Source organism: Trachinotus anak, unplaced genomic scaffold (genome assembly GCF_046630095.1).
Source record: "Trachinotus anak isolate AG129_WGS33_773 ecotype Australia unplaced genomic scaffold, CSIRO_AGI_Tana_v1 ptg000012l, whole genome shotgun sequence".
Lineage (NCBI taxonomy): Eukaryota > Metazoa > Chordata > Actinopteri > Carangiformes > Carangidae > Trachinotus > Trachinotus anak.
The window spans coordinates 6,936,614-6,956,287 of NW_027273863.1; the positions used below are offsets into that span (position 1 = coordinate 6,936,614).

The 19,674-nt window shown below is 41.7% G+C and overlaps 4 protein-coding genes across 6 annotated transcripts; 3 read left to right on the plus strand and 1 right to left on the minus strand.

Moving 5' to 3' along the window:
- Nucleotides 1-129: 129 nt before the first annotated feature.
- ndufb3 (NADH:ubiquinone oxidoreductase subunit B3) lies at nt 130-2,964 on the plus strand. Its single transcript, XM_071490737.1, has 3 exons — nt 130-277; nt 2,507-2,635; nt 2,726-2,964. Exons 2-3 carry the CDS (start codon nt 2,508-2,510, stop codon nt 2,874-2,876), a joined length of 279 nt encoding a protein of 92 aa, XP_071346838.1. The 5' UTR covers nt 130-277; nt 2,507; the 3' UTR covers nt 2,877-2,964.
- On the minus strand, nt 2,920-7,136 carry LOC139628732 (UDP-glucuronosyltransferase 1A1-like). The gene is made up of 9 exons (XM_071490732.1): nt 6,410-7,136; nt 5,356-5,419; nt 5,126-5,274; nt 4,636-4,763; nt 4,292-4,385; nt 4,008-4,133; nt 3,821-3,908; nt 3,514-3,733; nt 2,920-3,401 (listed from the first exon to the last, which is right to left on the minus strand). The coding sequence occupies exons 1-9, from the start codon at nt 6,947-6,949 to the stop codon at nt 3,131-3,133; spliced, it is 1,680 nt and encodes a 559-aa protein (XP_071346833.1). The 5' UTR covers nt 6,950-7,136; the 3' UTR covers nt 2,920-3,130.
- Nucleotides 7,137-9,138: 2,002 nt separating this feature from the next.
- Nucleotides 9,139-13,144, plus strand: LOC139629267 (uncharacterized). 3 transcript variants are annotated; one of them, XM_071491797.1, is made up of 6 exons: nt 9,139-9,259; nt 9,991-10,071; nt 10,203-10,684; nt 11,723-11,798; nt 11,890-12,018; nt 12,115-13,144. In XM_071491797.1, the coding sequence occupies exons 3-6, from the start codon at nt 10,237-10,239 to the stop codon at nt 12,521-12,523; spliced, it is 1,062 nt and encodes a 353-aa protein (XP_071347898.1). In that variant the 5' UTR covers nt 9,139-9,259; nt 9,991-10,071; nt 10,203-10,236; the 3' UTR covers nt 12,524-13,144. The 3 variants fall into 3 exon arrangements, with proteins under 3 accessions (XP_071347898.1, XP_071347897.1, XP_071347899.1); XM_071491796.1 differs by having other exon boundaries at nt 9,244-9,391; XM_071491798.1 differs by lacking the exon at nt 9,139-9,259 and adding an exon at nt 9,276-9,907.
- A 2,527-nt stretch (nt 13,145-15,671) lies between these two features.
- LOC139629268 (C-X-C chemokine receptor type 4-like) lies at nt 15,672-17,473 on the plus strand. The gene is made up of 4 exons (XM_071491800.1): nt 15,672-15,819; nt 15,934-16,145; nt 16,254-16,537; nt 16,645-17,473. The coding sequence occupies exons 1-4, from the start codon at nt 15,805-15,807 to the stop codon at nt 17,238-17,240; spliced, it is 1,107 nt and encodes a 368-aa protein (XP_071347901.1). The 5' UTR covers nt 15,672-15,804; the 3' UTR covers nt 17,241-17,473.
- Nucleotides 17,474-19,674: the final 2,201 nt, after the last annotated feature.

The following is a 19,674-nucleotide window of genomic DNA, read 5'->3' on the forward strand; positions in this document are numbered from 1 at the left end:
TGTTGATAGCAGACAAAGTATTGACATGAAGAGAATAAATTAAGGAATAAATACTCATGGATTAGTAATACATTTTTAATATTGTGTGTAATTTTAATATATATATGCTTAAAAGGGCTGTGCTGGGTTCGTTTGGTTTGCACTAAAGGAAAATGTCAGAATGAGAAAAAGGCGCTTTGGTATTTTGGCCCGAATGCTGTGCCGTAATTTTACCGTAAAACTTTGCTAACTGTCGCAAGCTTTAGTCCAGCAGCAGAGGTCACAATAAACTACTCAGGTAGGGTGTTTTTTCCTTACTAAAACTTACATTTTTATGGCATATTCTGTCGCTATTCACATTGTGTCTGAACACTCTTTACACATATGGAAATGTAAGTCAATAATGCGTAGTCGAATGAATTCTACATTTGTATTCATGAAGCGAGAGAACGTAGCTAGCTGAACTAGCTTAATGCTAGTTGAGGAAACGCTGTCTGCCTCCAACACACAGCAGTGTGAGCATTTAAACTCAGATAAGCAACATTTGATGTCATGATTTACGAAGGGATCATTTATTTTACATCGGCAAGTTACATAAATATTCAATAACAATTCCAGATAGTCGGCCATTGATAACCCTGAGCGTTTGTCAGATGTGTGACACCAAAACCTTCAGCAGAGTGAATGTCAGGTTTGTTTGTTTGTTGGGGGGGGGGGGTTATTTATTAGAAGCAATAATCATTTATATATAAGAAAATGCATATCTGTAAGTGTGCCAGGATTTGCCCACCAGTTAGTTTGGACCTACGGTGTTAACTAAACTAAAAAAGCACAAACATGTACAGTAAACATAACACATTATAACGCGGCATTTATTCAAATCTAAAATACTTTTTTTTTTTTTAATTTGTGGGTATTCTTGTTACTTATACTTATGTTATATAAAGAAAAAAGAATAAGACTTGTTTAAAATAGATTATAACTCTATGTGATCTAACAGTAGTGATTGTAATTTTATGTTATTAAGAGGTTCTCTATGAAAGTGTTTTTTTTTTTGTTTTTTTTTTTTAGCTTTTGTGTATAAACTTAAATTCAGGTATTCCTTGTTAAGCAATATTAAAGGGAAACAACTAGAATCACTACATGCACATACCGGTTTTAGACGAGAAGTCTTTCTCAGAATAGTCAGGCTTCAGACTTAAACAGTGCCAGCCCAAGATCTGAAAAAATATTTTTTTCCCCATTTACTCCTTCCTCAACTATGAAAAACAGAGATAATAGACATGGTACCTTCAGCAGCTATGCAGACTGGCCAGCACATTGACTTCTATGAGGACAGTTGCTCAGTACCTCCACCTCAAATAGTTTTTCATATATCTCTGCTTTTGCAGGGAGTATTAAATTAGATTTGGAAGTAAAGTCAAGTTGTGTCAGCATTATTATGCAATGTTTACAAAACTTGTGTTTGTGCCTCTCATATTCATCATTTTAATATGTGCAGCTTTTTCACAGATTTCACAGCTTGTGAAACAGTTGAACATTTCTTCACTGTACATTGGAAAGAATAGGTTTTAGGTTGAATTGCACAACTCTTGTGATTTACAGTATTGTATAGTGGCAATAAAATGTATGTTAACCCTTTGTTATTACCTGGTTTTCTGAATTAATTATGTATAATATAATATAAGCATATATGAAATGTGACCTGGTCATCATCTGTCAGTCACCCTGATATTATGCTCTGAGATACAGGAGTGGAGGAGATACAGTCAGTGATGTTAAGCTGTCCAGGCCCAGAGGCAGCAAAGCCCCAAATCATGATGCTCCCTCTACCTTACTTCACCTTTGGGATGATGTTTTTGTGTTGTATGTCCGTAAAACATTTTCCCAGTAGTGTTGTGAAGTATCAAGATGCTCTTTTGGATGTTTTCTTTGGAGAGCAGAGGCTTCCTTCATAGTTTCATGGACATTGTGTCTGTTCAATGGTTTGTGTATGGCTGACTCATGAACAGAGATGTTAATCAGCTCCAATTGTTCCTTTAAGCCTTTAGTTTTTACTTTAGACTTTGTTGTTTTAATCTCACTGAGTGTCTGCATTTTGCCTTTGGCATCTTGGCTGGGCACCACTTCTAGGAAGAGTAGCCACAGAACTAAATCATTTCCTTTTATAGACATTTAAGCTCTTAGAGATTACTATCAAACCCTTTTTAGCTTAATGCAGATCAGCAGTTATAGATCATAACTTGGATAAAGATCTGGTCAAATTTTAAGACAAATTTCTACATGAATGCAGGTAATTCAAAAAGCTTCACTGACTTTCTCTTTTCACTGTGTCTCCTGTATTTTCACTTTGCTTGAACTCTGACAAATATCATGGCTTATTTGTGCCTCTAATCACGACTGCATACGTGTCTCAATTTTGAAAACATAACATGAAAGGCACGAAATGAGCTGTCTACTTCTAAGCTAAGGGCTAATTAACATTAAATACCACGGGCAACACTCTCATATGTGTATCTGTTTTCAGTATGGGAGGTGACCACGGCCACAGCAAGCTGTCCATGCCAGACTGGCGGCAGTGGAAGACGGAGGGAACACCACTGGAGTTCACACAGCAGAGGCTGGCAGCCAGGGGCCTCAAGGACCCATGGGCACGGTCAGTATTTTAACTCACATGAGACATAACTGACTTCATTATGTACAGAGTTTGATTCCTGACACTTTTTTCTCTCCTGTCACTGTGCAGTAATGAGGCATGGAGATACTCAGGCGGCTTCGCTCGCGCTGTGACTCTGTCAGATGTACTGCTGAGAGGATTCAAGTGGGGCTTTGCCGCCTTTACTGTGGCTCTGGCTGTAGAGTACGCCCTGTTCCCACCAAAGAAGGGCGGCCACTAATAATCATCATTGTCCCTGAAGACCATCCCGTAATGGAATATAGTAATATTATGTATTTTCTGTTTATTAAATGTCTTTTTGATCACCAGATGGCTTCACTCATTCTTCGTACACCTTCTTACACCTTTAAATCATAAACAGTTTGACTGACTGTGGTAATGTTTGAAAGACATTGATGAGTTTTTAGTCTAAAGAGATAAAAAAAAATATAGAAAATAAAAGACATTCTTTGTTGGTGCAAATGTAGCACCATGCTAGTCCTGTTTCCTCTTCCTGCTCAGTTTCTGGAAGCATAGCTTCATGCATTTTACTGTCAGAATGCAAAAAATCAGAACTACAGTAGCTAGCAGCGCTATTACATCCAGGCAGGAGTATTGGATCCAGTTGAGGTCGACACCAGCAGATTTAAGATGTTTTGCCCCTTTGTGGCGCATCACATATTCTGTCCAGTACACCGCCAAGTCAAGCGGCTCCATTGGCCGATCTTTATGGAGAGCTGACAGCTTCTGCACATTTTCTTTATACCTGGACACACAGACGGACCAACAGTTTAAGAAAACAACACCAAAATATAATAGTGTTAAAAGTAGATCCCAAAACTGACGAGCACATTGCGAGTGACCCTCCGACCCCTCACCTGACGTCGTGTAGGACCTCATTCAGTCCCTGAAGGAGGCGTTCTGTAGTGGTGGAAAAAATATCCAGCACAACTCCTGCTCCCTTACTCGCCAGCCTCTCTGCATTGTCATACTGCTCCGCGCCTACTGGCACCATCACCATGGGAACAGCATGACACAGTCCCTCAAAGAGACCATGTGAGCCAGCATGAGTGATGAAGGCCCGAGCCCCAGGATGTGCTAACATGCAAACACACATATAGTTAGTTGAGTGGGCAGTTACTGCAAGATATCTGCTGTCATATGACTTGTGAAATAAACACAGACCTAGCAGGTCGTTCTGAGGCACCCACTTCATCGTCTTCACATTTTCTGGTAGATTGTCAGGAACCTGCCCAGTGTATCTCCATATCACCTATCAAAAGAAGCTAAGTGTCACTTATTGATGTTTTAATTGTGTTGATGATATAAAATCAAATCATATCTATACATATGTTCATATTTACTTCTTTACCTTCTGTGGAATCTGTCTGAAGGCCTCTAGGAAGATGGATGTTGTCTCCTCTGGCAGATCTGACACTATGGTGCCCAGAGTGAACACCACAAACCCATGCTCTCCTGACACCCAGGATTCCAAATCCTGCAAAAACACAAACTCATTGTAGGGGTTTGAATTCATTTCTCTTTCCATATTCATTCCTCTATGTTCCTGCATAAAAATCACTGAGGTTAAGTGATGAAAAAGTGAAATAAAATGTAGTTGCTGATACAGTTTTCCACATCAGAAGCACTTCTTACCTCAGGCAAAGGATTTCTCACATTGCAGTTGATGCCCCCAACTATTACCATATTAGGCATTAGGGGGCGTGGGAACTCCAGTGTGAAGTCAATCCTATGTTAACACAGTGTCACAACATTTAAATGAATATGAGACCAAGACTTATTTATAATGTTTCTTTCAGTAAGATTTAGTGGCATGAAAATCAGAGACAAAAGACTTTATGAAAGAAAATCTATGCAGCTGCAAATTACCTTCATATTATATTCCAAGCCTTTTAGTGTAATAGCATATGTGCATGTGGGTTGTTCTTCTGTTGTGTGCGCTTCCCCAAATATCAATGAATAACCTTTGTACATGTTACCTCAGCAGCCAGATAGCAGAGTCTGACAGCACTTCAGCTACGCCCACCTCCTCTCCCAGGAACTGATAGGCTATTTGGTCAAAGCGCCGGTACAGCAGTCGGGCGAGCAGTGGCTCCAGTGAAACCACCTGTGGGTCAGAGGTATCACAGCACAAAAAACACATGCACCACATAAGGTGTTGATTCTTGGCAAAAGAGTTTCATTTTAGTTTCATGAGTTACATTTTGATAGAAACAGCTGAAACTGAGGTTATGCATTTGAGACATGCGTTCATTGAAGCAGTCCAGCTTCAACTGGGAATCTGTTAAACTGGTCAAACCAAATGGCCCAGGCCCAGTGAGAAATATGAAATACATGGATAAGTTTGATCAACTCAAAATCTGTGGTTTTACCTAATAATGTGGACATTTGTGGACACAGTCGTTACACAATAAAAACGCATTCACCCGTCTTGCATGCACCTCCCTGTGTGTATATAAAAATGCTCACCAAAGCGTTGATGACTCTCTCCTTGAAGCTCATTTTATCTGTGTATCTGGTGAAAAAGCGAGGCACATACGAGGGCGGGGAGGGGCAGCCTGTAGACTGTATGTCCATGGAAAATGGCATACCTCTCAGCAAGTTAATAGTGGGGATACCTGAAAATGATTTAGCAATGAGATGTAAGAAAATGTGCAAATGCACAACCACGCAGATAATCTTAGTGCATCAGAACTCACCTAATTTCCGAGCTATCAATGAGCCTGTGGGCACCATGGGGTCAGTCAACATGGCATCAAAACCCTGCAGAGTGAAAGGGTGGGATGAGAGAGGGATGAATCTTCCGTAAGATCTCAGTAATTAAGAACATTCACTGTTTCCTCTCATTTATTTACTCCTCTATAGAAGGGAGGCATGTCAGCTCACGCCACCATTATCTCTCATTTTTTCATCCCAAGTCATTAGTGGAAAGTAACTGAGTACATTTAGTCAAGAACTGTACTTAAGTGCAGTTTTGAGTGTTTCCATTTGTTGCTGCTTTCCTCTTTAACTTCTTTACATTGCAGAGAATACTGTGCATCATACTCCACTACATCTGACAGCTGTAGTTACTCTGCAGATCGTTGTCAAAGATTAAACCTGTGGTTTCTAACATTTTTTATGGTTTTATTTAAGTAACTGCTTAAGGCTCATGGAGGTGAAATTTTCCAATATTACACCGAAAAAGCAAAGATTAGAGAAAAGCTAAAAGTAAAAAAAGAGTAGAAATTTGTTACAGAATTTCTCTAATGACACCTCAGATTTATCTTGTGACAGTTTAGAGGGACACCAATGGACTCATTTACCTCACTGTACATAAGGTAGTTGAAAGCATCAGTATTAACAACTTAATAATGAACACTGATGATAATATCACTCAAAGAAGCTGTTTTCCTGCAGAATAAGCACTTTAACTTTTTATACTTTAAATAGGCAACTACATGCGTACTTTTACTCAAGTATGATTTTGAATGCAGTGAAAAACTTCCACTTGCATTTGATTTGTTTTACATTTACATCAGTAAAGAACATGAATATTTCCTCTACCACTGTCCAAAAATTCAGGGTTCGTCCACAGAAATATAAGCACATACAGTACAAACACAGCAACAACCCAAAAAGTATGCATAGAAACATACACAATCCCAATAAATACCACACAAATTCAGTATAAAGTGCAAGGCTGTTGTATTAGACTGTATTCCATTTTTACACTTGATCCTGATGTTGTGTTCAGCCTGTTTTTGCACTCACCTGCTGTGCCAGATGTGAGATGAGACTGTCATTGAACAGTAGACTCTCTGCGGTGGTGTGGATGAAGCTTCTAATGCTCTGAATGTTTGAGAATCGTTTCTTTATCTTCTCCATGAATGACTGTGCTGATTTTTGCATCATGTCTTTATGTGTGGACGTCACAGAATCAATGTAAGCCTTGTCATAGGGAACAGGATAGGTCACGGTGTTGTAGTGTTTCCCCGGACCCAGCCGCATGCTGATCTCTGGTATCACCACGGTGACCCGGTGTCCACGGCGACCCAATTCTTGGACAATGGCCTTAATACCCACCCAGTGACTCCCATCCATGGGGACCACCAGCAAGTTACCCAAGAAAGAAGAAGAAGAAGAAGCAGTGCCACTGGGAAGAATGATGTCACTGGCTTCATTCTCCTCTGTCTTCATCTTCTTCTCTGGCCCAGACTGCTCTGCTGCAGACTCCCTCGTCTTATCTACGGCACCAATCACCTGCATATCCATGTTTAGCAGCAGGAACCCAAACACTGTTGCTTTCCACATTGTTCTCTTTTCCCCAATGTCTACACGTGAATCCAACACAAAGAAAAAGGTGTGAAAAAAGAAGTGAAAATTTAAACTGATCTTTACTGTTCTATTCTTCTACTCTGGGGACTCCTGTGAACCGCTCCCTCCCCTCAGGCTACTCTGTCTCGCTCTGGGTTGTTGAAATTCCTCTGTGAATTAACAGAGCTGTGTGTGTGTGTTCAAAGTCCTCACTTCAACAAGAGTGTCAATCATGGCCCTCGACAGCTCGCGTTCAGTCACTGATATGGGATTGCTTGTGATTTAGTTACTGTGTAATTTAATTTATTGCTATCTGTGTACAAAAGAAAGTGCACACACTGTGGGGGTTGAGGGTGTGAAAAGTTCAGTGGAGGAAAGTGTGTTTTTATGCACTGCAGTAGTCTAATCCTTTTATTCCCCACTTTTGGCAGAAGGGCCTATTCGGGAACTTCCATCCACATAAATTTAAAGTGACATGTCTGTGTAAAGCATGTGGTGATGAATTAATAGTAGTCCCAGTGGTCCAATTTTAGTTAATTCAAGTAATATTTAATTTGGACAATAATCCATGCAGTATATTTAGGGATAGTTCCCAACTTGATATTCTTTCTAAAATCACAAATGTACTGTACTGCTGAAGAAGCTCGCCCCTTTTCCTGCCTTTCATTATCATTCTTCCCTGTCCACACACTGAGCCCTGCCTTTTAAAATGGAAAGACAATAATCTCTAAAAGTTGCAAAAAGTTTCTTGAGATGTTATGTTCCTGAAACTTCTATAAGGAGAAAATTGCCTTTGGGTTTTCTCTGGTTTCTTCACAACTTGTGCTGTCAAGAGAAAATTCTGATTCTTCTCTTCAGAGGGAAGAATGTGATTTGAAAAACTGACCTGAATTTATCTGACTGTCTTCTCTCTAGAGTTGATCAGAGAGCAGTGAACCCATGCTTCCTTGAGGGAGTTGTTTGACCTGGAGCATGCCAAGGACTTTGATTGTGTGGATGATCCTGTTGTACAAACAATTGTCCCAACCAAATATCACAACAAGGTACAGAGTATTCTGGGCATTTGGGAGTTAGGAAAACATTCTACCACATTTCGCATCACTTCTTTTGGCCTCATCTAAGGTGTGACGTTGCAGCTCACATTAAGACATGCCATACATGTCAAGTAACAGGGAAGCTGAATCAGTCCATTAAACCCACCCCTCTTGGTTTGGTCTCTGCAGCACAGGAAACCCATTTGAACATTAACATCTAATTGTTGACATTGTTGGCCATCCAAGTATCTGTTGACTGTGATGTGCCAAGTCACGCGCTAGTCTGCAAACTATCCATTGTGTACTATCTGAGCCAAGTCTGTAGTTAAGATTTAACCCGTTTGTGCCCAGATTTTTTTCAGAGTTGTAAGGCATATAATTTTATCAGTTGAGTCCCTCTGAATCATGTTATGTATTTATTTTTTTCCATTTTGTACTTTGTTTTGAAGAAAATAGCATTTGTGTTGCCAGTAGTCACACAGCTTGTCACTAGGTCAAATGTCACCTAATAATAATAGAGAAATAATAATAATAATATAATAATAACAAAATATTAATATAGTCATATAAATAATCATAAGAAATGTATGAAAATTACCTCTTTCCAGGAAGATTTGCATCAGCCATGTCTTCAGCCGGAAGGAGCAGGAAGCAGATGATGTCATGCGATAGGAAGCACATGGAAACGATTTTTTAAAAATCAAAACCTTTGTCTAAGTTGTCTACTAGCATATAAGTGGAAAAAGTGGCATTAGTGCCTTTGAGATTTTTTATTGTGAGTCGAAAATGACAGTGATAGACTTTGGCAACAATTGTTGCCAGTGGGGCAAACAGGGTTTTTTAATTTACCTATTTGGAAAATCAAAAATCATTGACAGCAATCAAGGGTCAAACTTCTCAAATGTCGTCCCACAAGGCTTTAAGCAACTAGACACCAAGCATCTGCTTATCACAAAGCCAAAGACTTCGCACAGTCTTAGAAACGTAAGAAGTCTGTGATGCCAGCATATCGACCAGAAGAGGACAGGGACTGGGAGGAGGGTCTACCGCGGCTACTGCAGCAGCTGAAGGGCTGTGTCCGGCTCACGGATGTGATCGGACCTGGATGCCGGGTATAAAAATGGCGCCCATTCAGTTCAATACATCCACGGTCCAGCTGGTGGCGGTACCGGGCCGGCTCGTGACGTCACGCAGCAAAAGAAGAGCGCCGTGTCGCCGCGCGCGCATCTGCGGGTCCGCGAGCTCACTGGAGCGCGAGCCAGTATGTTCATGAGTAAGCGGTCGCTGTTTTCTAGCGTTTTCTAGTGTTTTCTAGCGTTTTCTAGCGTTAGGGAAATGGATGTCGAGTGAAAGGTGTTTTTAGAAACATGTCAGATGACGTAAAGTGTGAGGGAGCTGAGAGGAAGTAAGTTTTAGGGCCACAGCAGCGAAGCTTCACTGCTGGGTGACGATCAGCGCCCAGTTTGTTTTCACGGTTTAGTTTAGCCTGGCTAGCTTAGCTGGGAGGCTAAAACCAGCCAAAAGACAGGAGTATTTCACGGAGTGTGGGCAGTTAGGAGTCGAGTGGTTGGATCTTCGGACCCAGGGCCTCAGACCAACACTGGTCCATGGATTCAGGGAAACTTCTCTGCGTCATTTGTTTTAAAGCAGCTCCTCCATCATTACCTAGTACTGAGCTCCTGTAATGTGGACTCCAGTGTCATGTTTTAAAGATATCTGCTGATATTGTGTATAACTACATGATGCATACACTGTATATAAAGGGGCATTACTAATTGACACAAAGTGTAGCGTATCAAACAGAGTGGTGTTTGGTTGCTGCGGCTCAGTGAGATGCCTGCTGTGTGACCACAGACCATTTTGCCTGGTCAAGCTCAGTTGCATGTCTGCACTGAAAGCAGCCCCTGCGGTAGAGCCAGAAGTGAGAGGTTGTGTACTTTTGATCAAATAGTTAGCACCTCACAAGTGACATCAAACAGAAAAATGCTGTCTTCTAATACACAGGCCTGCAGCTCACAGCGGATCTGAGGCAGATGGCTTGGAGTTGTGCCTTCATTCATTTTCTATAAGAGTAGAATATTACAGGTATGACCCATGTGAAGCTTTTGAAAACATATGCTCCTGTAACTAAGCTATGCACCTCAATGATCACATGTCAATGTACTGCACTGTACAGGTGCTTTATGACAGATTCTTAATGTTGCTCTCTGTCACAGGTCAGTTGAGTATTGCCTGAAGTGGGAAACACCCATGTATCCCAGACGCTCCTCCAGACTACCAAAGGTCTCCAAGAAGAGCCCACTGAGAAGTCCCAGCCCCGATGAAGAAGTTATCCAGCGCAAGTTGAGGGGCAAGAGACGGAGGACAGGGCAGAGGACGACTGACACTGGCAATGGCGTAGTTAAAACAGACAAGGACAGCAACCGTGACATCATCAACATCATCAGTGATACACAGGATGCAAGACAAGTAGCTGAGGAGGTTGAAGGAGAGGTTGTAGAGATAGTTGATGAAGGAGTGGACGAGTCAGATGAAGACTGTGGCTCTATAAGCAGCAGTGTAGCTTCCGGTCCCTCTGTCTTATACCACACCATGGCCAAGAAACAGAGGCCACAGGACTTGTGCTCAGCCTGTCAGAAGCTGTACCAGCGGGTAAAGAAAATGAAAGCACCAGTCAAAAAAAAACTCTTAGACAATGGTGAGTGCACTCATTCCCTGTATATGCAAAAAGATGGTAAAGTCTGTGCATGGAAATTTGATCCTTGTCACGGCAAGTACAGAGAGAAGATAAATGTACTGATGAGACAAATAAGACTTAGAATAGTTAGTTTAAGGTTTTCGGCAGACCCAAATTACAAAAAACACATTTGCCCTTTAGTGTAGTCTATATTTAACAGGTTCTATGTGATTTATTCAAATTTGACATTGCAATGTTTGTGGTGGTCAACGCAGCCACGTAAAGCAGCATGAGCTATAAATAGTGTAACTTTTATTATTTTCATTTTGTGTGAAATGTCCCTTTAAGCAGCTGCACTAAACAATGGTTCTCAAACTTTTTCACATCAAGGACCCGTTAACTGACACAAATCAGACCACATTTGATTTGACATAAGATTATGTCCCCAGGAATCCCACCAAGGACCCTTGGTTTCCCCGCTGGCCTAAAAACTATGAAAATTTATCAAAATAGTTTCATAATGATTTAGTCTGTTCACAGTAATAGCTTACAACACTTGGGGATGACATGATTGAAATACATGTATCACACTAAAAAAATAAATTACAAAAATTTCATTTGTAGCAGTTGTATCCTCAATCAGAAAAACAGAGAAAACAAAGAGACACAGAGAAAAAGTTAATGTTTGTCATTAAAAGAAATACAAATTTAAATTCAACTTTATCATCACAGGCAAATCTAGGTTGATGACAGAAGTAAACAAGCTGCCATGACTGCAGGAGCATCTCACTTGTGAACCCACATATTAAGGCCAGTTTCTCAGTTTTTGTTAGAAAGTGTTTCTAGTTGTTTCAAACAGCCACATTGGAAGATGCAGTGCTGTCCGTCATAGAGAGGGGAAGATAACAACCTCCTTCTGTCCTGGTAGACGTACGCGGTGCACTCAGCTGTACACTCAGAGAGGAGAGTTCAACACATAAAACATCCAGCAGGTCGGTCTGTATTTGGTGCACAGATGGATCCTAACATGTCGACCTCTCTTTCTGCTTTATTCTTCAGATCCCAAGTCCCTGACATGTGACCAGTGGGTCCTGATCAAGAAGTTTAGACCCAGAAGGCTGCCTAATCCGAGAGGGTAAGACTGCCTGCATGTGTATGATCAGTGGTTTTACGGTGGAACAACAGCAGCCAAGCTAATTCACGATGCTGCCTCCCTGTTTTTTCAGGAAGCTTTTGATCCATGTGCAGTTGGTTCAAAAAAGACTTGAGCTCAAGAGAGGTGTGAAGCCAAGTGAGCAACATATGAAGGAGGGAGAATCATCAGCCTGCTCAAGGCCGCACACTTTCCTACAGAGGTAATGCTTCTGTACACGTCTCAAATTGTCTCAAAAAGTAGCAAAGCAGACTGTTGATATAAAAAACGCCTTTTCGTGCGGTGTGTGTTTGGTCAGGAACCTCAGGCGTTGCGTCAAAGTGCCAGTGAAAAAGGAGAGGAAGAACAAGAGGAGGAAGAGGACGAGGGGTGATTCTCAGGGATCTCGTGTCGCTAAGCAGCAGCGTCCCCACAGCAACAGCCGCCACCAACACATCGGTAATAGCTGTACCGATGGCAACGGTCGTCACCCAGCCAGCGGTCACAGCAGCCCCCCTGGTTTTGAGAGTTGTGCCAATCAAGAAACCAACAGTCGAGCAAACACAGATCTGACAGTAAAGTTGATTCCCTGCACAGTCGCTCTGGAAAGCATCATGCCCAGAGAGCTCCCAGCCAGGAAGCAAACGGCGAAGAAGTCGAGTGGATTCAGACACTTGCTTGCCCAGCTGCGTGGCAACAGCAGCATGATCGTCAGAGAAACACGTTAGCGAGGTGTCGCCCACCTTCTTTAAGCTCCAGCTCAACAGCTACAGTATTAAGTGTTCATGCGCTGATGTAGCTTTACTTGTGTTGCTTAGTTGGTTTGTCAGTGTTGTTTAACCTGACCTCCTTCTCTTCTGAGTACCAGTGTGTAGATAATTGTTGCCATTTACCTGGAGTCACATACCTGGAGTTTTACTAACAAAGTGCTCTTGTAGTTCCACATACTTGCACGTTATTTATTTTTTCTTAAATTTTCAAAATCACATTTATTTAAAGTTTCATACATCTGGATGACTATGAATAAATGTGTTTTTTTTAAATATTAATGCCATTTTTACTGAATTTCTATGAAAGACCCTTTTTTTTATTTCCATCACAAGTTGTACTATGTTGACATTTTCAGTAAAAATCTATAGATCGGACTTTGGCTGTGCCCCAAACTCTAAACTACACACTGATTCTGAACTGGTTTAGAGTGTGTGTGTTGTCACAGTAGAGAAGTGACAAATGAAGTATACTAAAAAACATTAAGAGGCTCGTTTATTTTAGTGTGTTGTTGTCCCACAATGCAGTGGACAAGTGGAAGTCATATTCACAAATTAAGAAAATAAATATTTGGAAAATCATCTTGCTTTTATTTTGAAGTTTAATTGGCAGTGACATTCTAAAATTGCAATAGGGCCAAAGGCCAGCGTTGCACAGAAATGGTTGCGTTGTTGATTTTTTGATTTATTTTTATTTTTTTATTTTTAATGATTACTTTTTACGAACCTATTTTGGTGTGTTGTACACCGTAGTGTGTGCTGTAACCTGTGTCCCAAATACAGACTTCACACTAAATCTTAGTGGGTTTTTTGTATGTTGCGTCTTCACACTGGAAAAGTGACTAAAACAGTCTGTATGCAGACTAAGAACATTTGATTTTTAGGTGTGCAGTTAATGGACCTCAGTTTCCCACAATGCAGTGCACGAAGGTAACGGTTGAACTGCTCACAGCTGGAAAAAAAACCCAACTTGTAACAGATGATGATGAAACAGCTCCAGGAACAAATAACTATTACATTATTGGGCATTTTTGTTAAGTTTAATTGGCTGTGGCTCAGTTTGATGCATCATTCTGTTGGAAGAAAACATTATGTTTATTTCATGCAACACAAAAACAAACAGTATAATACAAAGATTTTTATATGTTGTACCTACAGTACATTTAGTATCTACCAAAACATTACATACCAACCACATTTAGCAAATGAATATCTGCTGGTAGAAAGTTGTGGATAGAGGCTGTGCTCTGAAAATACAGTAAAGATATTAGTCGATTTAGACTTATTTAGTTTGTAGTACTGTGTACAGGTTGTGGGCAGGGTTGTAAGACCCGTTCTGTAAAAGCCCACATGGTGGCGCCACTTCTTTTCATAATCATCATAATCATATTTTTATCTGTGTTGTAGCATATTATGGTTCCATTAGTTCTCATTGCGTTTACACATGACGCCAAGAACAAAAACAAGAACATGATGCCAAAAACCCACAGAAAACACACAGCACATACACAACGTGCTGGAATACCTGTTGTGTGGCTACTGTAATAAGTCAGTACAGTCATCATCACAGTGGAACAGACCTGTGCTCCTCATTATTACCAGATATTCTCACCTGTCAGCAGGAAAAACAAAGGGTTGATTGGTCACATTAACCGTTCGGTGTCCCAGTGAGCCAGAGTGGGGGCATCTACAGAAAATGCAACAGTACAATGAATGTGATTATGTAAACCAGAAAGTTTCCTGATGTGAAATGTCAAAATGTTGGCCGAGACATCAATGGAGGCGCCTGTTTTGAGAAGTAAGTTTACAGTTATCTGGATAATTTTGCTGAGGATAAACCAGGAATACGTCTTTTTTTGTTTGTTGGTTTGGTTTTGTTTTTGTTTGTTTTGTTTTTTTTTTTTTACATCTGTCAGTGCTGCAGATTTGAGGAGTTTTACACAGCTTTGTTATTTCTGACATTTTTGTGCTGATACCAGTGAATGTGGAGGAAGGGTGGGGAAGACTAGAGAGAGATAAGGGGCTGAGGTTTTGAAGGTTTGACCGTGTTTTTGGGGGGTGGGTGGGTGTAGCTGTTTACTTTTGGGATTAGTGTATTGGGAGAGGATGGATGGGGATTTACAGTCAGAACTGCTTCTACCAAATCCAGGAAATGTGTCTGCTCACTCACTCAGCATTACACTCATGGATGTTTAATTATAACAATGAAACTTTTGATGCAGTTGTTGAAATAGAATTGAAATGAGCGGATGAAATAATTATTTTTTTACATTGGAATCACATAATTTTAATGTGTCTATCATATTTGTTTGTTGCTTCAGTCTGAAACTGTAAATGTAAATGTTTAAGCAGGAAACAATTTTTTGACACATTAGTTTGTGGAAAAACCAAAAAATAGAAAAGAATTGAAGTTTAGAATGAATTTGCAGTTTGTTTGTTTTTTCAAAATAAAATATATATAAAAATCTTTCATTCAGGACATAGAGCACAGAAATAGATTTTTTTTAAATTTGAGATTTATAGTGCATCCTTTAAATTAAAATGTAATCAATGTATTCATGTTTTTTGTTTTTTTTTTTAACCGGTCAATTTTATTAACTAATAATTAAACACTGTAGAAGTCTATAGTTCTTCCAATGGCGCAGCACAGCGTCCGACAGTGAGAGACTGCAGAGGGTTGTTGTTCATGACCACATCAGTGCTGAAACAAGACAGAGAGGTGAGGCATTGAACACACTCACAAACATACACTCATGGTTCGTTGACCGTGAAAGATCAGACGGCGTCTTGCAGCTGCAACGGAGCAGAGGAGGTCTGATAATCATCTCCTCTCCCCTCGCCTCTGTCGCCCTCTCATACACTCACTGGAATCATATATAAGACAGTGACGCAAACAGAACAAGTTTGTTCACACTCCGTTGAGAAACTCTCGCTGCTTGTCCTGATTTATCAGAGCATTACACACATTACACTTTGCATATTGTGTGATTCTTTTCTATTGCCAATAGGTCCTGATTAACACAAACCAGAGGCCAAAACAATTCAAGCAAAACGCACACACAACAGAGTATCCTGTGATAGACCCACTATCAGCACCTGACACCTCGAAAACAGGAAAAACGTTTCAGCAGGAACACAGATGTGTCTGAGTGTCGAGGGGAGGAGCTTGAACAGCTATATAACCCCTCTGGACAGAAATCTCAACTTCACTCTGCCGAGAAAGGAGAGGGACTGTCTCCATCATGTCATACTATGAGGTAAGGTTTTTAAAATCCTGTGTTCAGGAAGCAGTTTGGTCGCCTTTTCCTTCACTCAGTTGCCTTAATCATCATCATCATCATCATCATTACCATTCATCTTTTTGTCTCCAGCATATCCTCTTTGACTATGACTTAAATGACACGGGATCAGGATCTGGCTCGGGCTCTGGTGAGCTGGGTGACCTGGAGGAGCCATGTGAGGTGGAACATGTGATGACCACAGAGCTTCAGCGGGTCTTCTTACCGGTGGTCTACGCGCTCATCTTCATCCTGGGCATCACTGGAAACGGCCTGGTCGTCATCGTGCTGGGCTGCCAACGCAGGTGAGAGGACAGGTGGCCGGTGGGTGGTTGAATGCATTTCTTGGCATTTGTTGCTTTGAAAGGTTTGAAATAGTCTAATTGGACTTGTGCTCTTGTGTTTATGTTCAGGTCAAAGTGCAGCCTCACAGACCGGTACCGCCTCCACCTCTCAGCTGCTGATCTCCTCTTTGTTCTGGCGCTGCCGTTCTGGGCCGTGGACTCAGCCCTGGGTGACTGGTGCTTCGGGGCGCCCACCTGCGTCGGTGTGCACGTTATTTACACAGTCAACCTGTACGGCAGCGTGCTCATCCTGGCTTTCATCAGCCTGGACCGCTACCTGGCAGTGGTCCGGGCCACAGACACCAACACTGGTGGGCTGAGGCAGCTGCTGGCACACAGACTGGTGTATGTAGGTGAGTGTTGAACAACTGATACACCTTATCTCACTATAATCCTCCTCTCCTCTCCTCTCCTCTCCTCTTCACAGTCCCTTATGTCTTTTTGTCTCCTCCTCCCTCAGGTGCCTGGTTACCTGCTGGCCTGCTGGCAGTACCGGACTTGATATTTGCCAGAACTCAGGAGGGAGGGGAGGGGGCCACCCTGTGCCAGCGCTTCTACCCAGCAGACAATGCTCGTCTCTGGGTTGCAGTCTTCCACCTCCAGCTGGTCCTGGTGGGTCTGGTGATCCCAGGCTTGGTCCTGCTGGTGTGTTACTGCGTCATTGTCACCAGGCTGACCAGGGGCCCACTGGGAGGCCAGAGGCAGAAGCGACGAGCGGTCAGGACCACCATCGCCTTGGTGCTCTGCTTCTTCTTGTGCTGGCTGCCCTACGGAGCGGGCATCTCCGTGGACGCTCTGCTGCGCCTGGAGGTCCTGGCCCACAGCTGCAGGCTGGAGGCTGTTCTCGGTGTGTGGCTGGCGGTGGCTGAGCCCATGGCGTTCGCACACTGCTGCCTGAACCCGCTGCTCTACGCCTTTCTGGGGGCCGGGTTCAAGAGTTCGGCCCGCAGAGCCCTCACTCTGAGCCGGGCCTCCAGTCTGAAGATTTTACCACGAAGACGAGCTGGGGCCTCGACAACCACAGAGTCCGAGTCCTCAAGTTTACATTCCAGCTAGTCTTTGCTTGTGCTGTAGGTGTGTGTGTGTGTGTACTGTATGTACTGTATATATTGTATATATTGTATGTATGTGTGTGTGTTTGTGAGGAAGTTTACACTAAGTATGAGAAAGTAAGGAGCAGTCTGCTGGATCATGACTTGTCTTCTGCTTCATTGTGGGGTTTTCTCTTGTAAATAGAGCTGCTGTGGTTGTGTTATTTTATACATGTTTGTAATAAAATGTGAAAACAACCCATTTTTGTGAAAGAGGCTTTTTTTCATGAACTGTTTCTTGCTTCCTAAGTGAAACAGTGTTAATTCCTGGCTCACATGTTAACCACTGCACCACAGCCACACTCCCGCCCTCATTCTCAGATAGATATCAAATAAAATCCTACTTTCACTAATAATTTAGTCTTTAATCAACCAAGCTAATGAGTGGTATTTCAGCTTTAATCACAGAAAACACATTGAAAAGGGACAGGAAATGTGGAATCGGAAGAAAAACAATCCTGGATCAAATGAATTTGGTCTCACACATTGTTTAACTGCCAACTTTGCCAAAGTTTGCTGCAGTTGTAATTCATGTTTGATGTGCCTGGGGGCAGAGTCGGTGATTCAGACGCAGATTGTAAGGGAAAGGTGTTGAAATCAGTTGGTAGTGTTGTGTGTGCCTCTAGTCTTTACAATCATCAGTTTGTGTCCCTTTGTATTGATTCATAATCACTCAGCCGTCTGCCAGCTGAGTCCACCGAACGCACACGAACACGTTAAAAATGAAACTGCTTTTTAAAATGTGACGTGTGATAAGCATCGCACACGTTAGTGCACATGAGTCAGGGTGTGTGTGGATGTGTTTGTGTCAGTGTTTTGAGGGTGAAGGTTAGATTTACATTGATGATATAAACAGTTTGCTCCTTCTACGTGAGAGAGAAGGGAGCATGAGGGGGTCAGGAGGTCCATTTTTCCAGCACTTAAATGCACACACACACACACACACACACACACAAAGTGCTTCCCACAAACTTACTTCCACTTGGAAGTGAGAGAAACAGAAGCTGGAAGTTTACTGTGTCCCGCTTCCTGAGGCAGAGAGGAGGAGGATGAAGAGGAGAGTTGGGAGAGAGACGAAAAGGAAGAATACAGTAACTCACTGCTACAATGGAGGATTGATCTGTTTCAGTGTGACTCACTGTGAGCATCACGACAGCTTTGTTCTATCATCTGCTTATGTGGCTTTAAATACAGAAATGTTGTAGAGAAATATGTAGAACAAAAACCTACCTGTTACCTGTTCGTATGTTCGGCTCTCTCTCTCTCTTTCTCTGTCTCTCTCTTTACCACACATTCACACAGACACACAATTCTCTGCTATTCATAGTGTATTCAAAACAGGAAAGACTTCCTGCAGCTCATTTTAGGAAAAACAAGCAGCTAAAACAATCAAACACCCGAGCAGCTCTGCGCTCACCAACCCAGAGAGCTGCCACGAAGTAAATCAGTTTAACAACATTAAGGAGACACTGAAGGCCACTCACAGCTTTCATCCAGCTTCATCAATAACCAGCGGTGGTGATGTGCAAACATACGGTAGATCACAACAATATTAAAAACAGGGATATTGTAGCTTTTAAGAAGGATACAAATAACAGATCGTGATCATAAGTTTTTCAATAAAGAGTCAATGAAATAAGTGTCAATAAGTGTCTCAATAAAATGTGCTTTCGCGAACCCTATGAGCAGCTCTGTGGTTTTAAGTCAATGTCTCAACAACTATTTGATAAATTGTTATGAATTTTGGTGCAGATGCCGACATTGATGTTCCCCTAAGGAATCGGTGACCCCTTCTCACATAGCAAAATAAATTCACCCCATACTTGGACCAATTCTGGTGCACACACAGAAAATCTACTTGCTGTCAGTCAGCAGTAAAGTGTAAGCAGCTTGGGCCGAGGTCCAAGGCATATGTTGGGGCAGTTTATTTTAATTAATTTTTTCACCTAATGCCATCCTAGGGCAAAACTCTTGTTTATAGGCATACATGTAAACCCATTGCCATCAGCTGTACCTTATGTTAAGTGCTAATTAGCAAATATTAGCATGCTAAAATGCTAAACTAAGATGATGAAAATATTACACCCGCCAAATATCATGTCGGCATTTTGATTGTTAGCATATTAGCATGCCGCTTTCAGCGTTAAGCTCAAAGCAGTACTGTCCTAGAATAAAGCCTCACAGAGCTGCTAGCACGGCTATAGGCTGTTATATTAGTATGTGGACCCTGTATCAGCCCCGCGATGCATTCAGATGCATCCACACAGGATAGGAAGATAGTACTGAAGATAGTAAAACCTACAGAGCCAGTTCTGTGGCTTTTCTGTGGGAACAAAGAAAGAAATAACTCGGGATGTTAGCAAGATGAATTTTTATGCTCTTTTCAGATCATTTTCCAT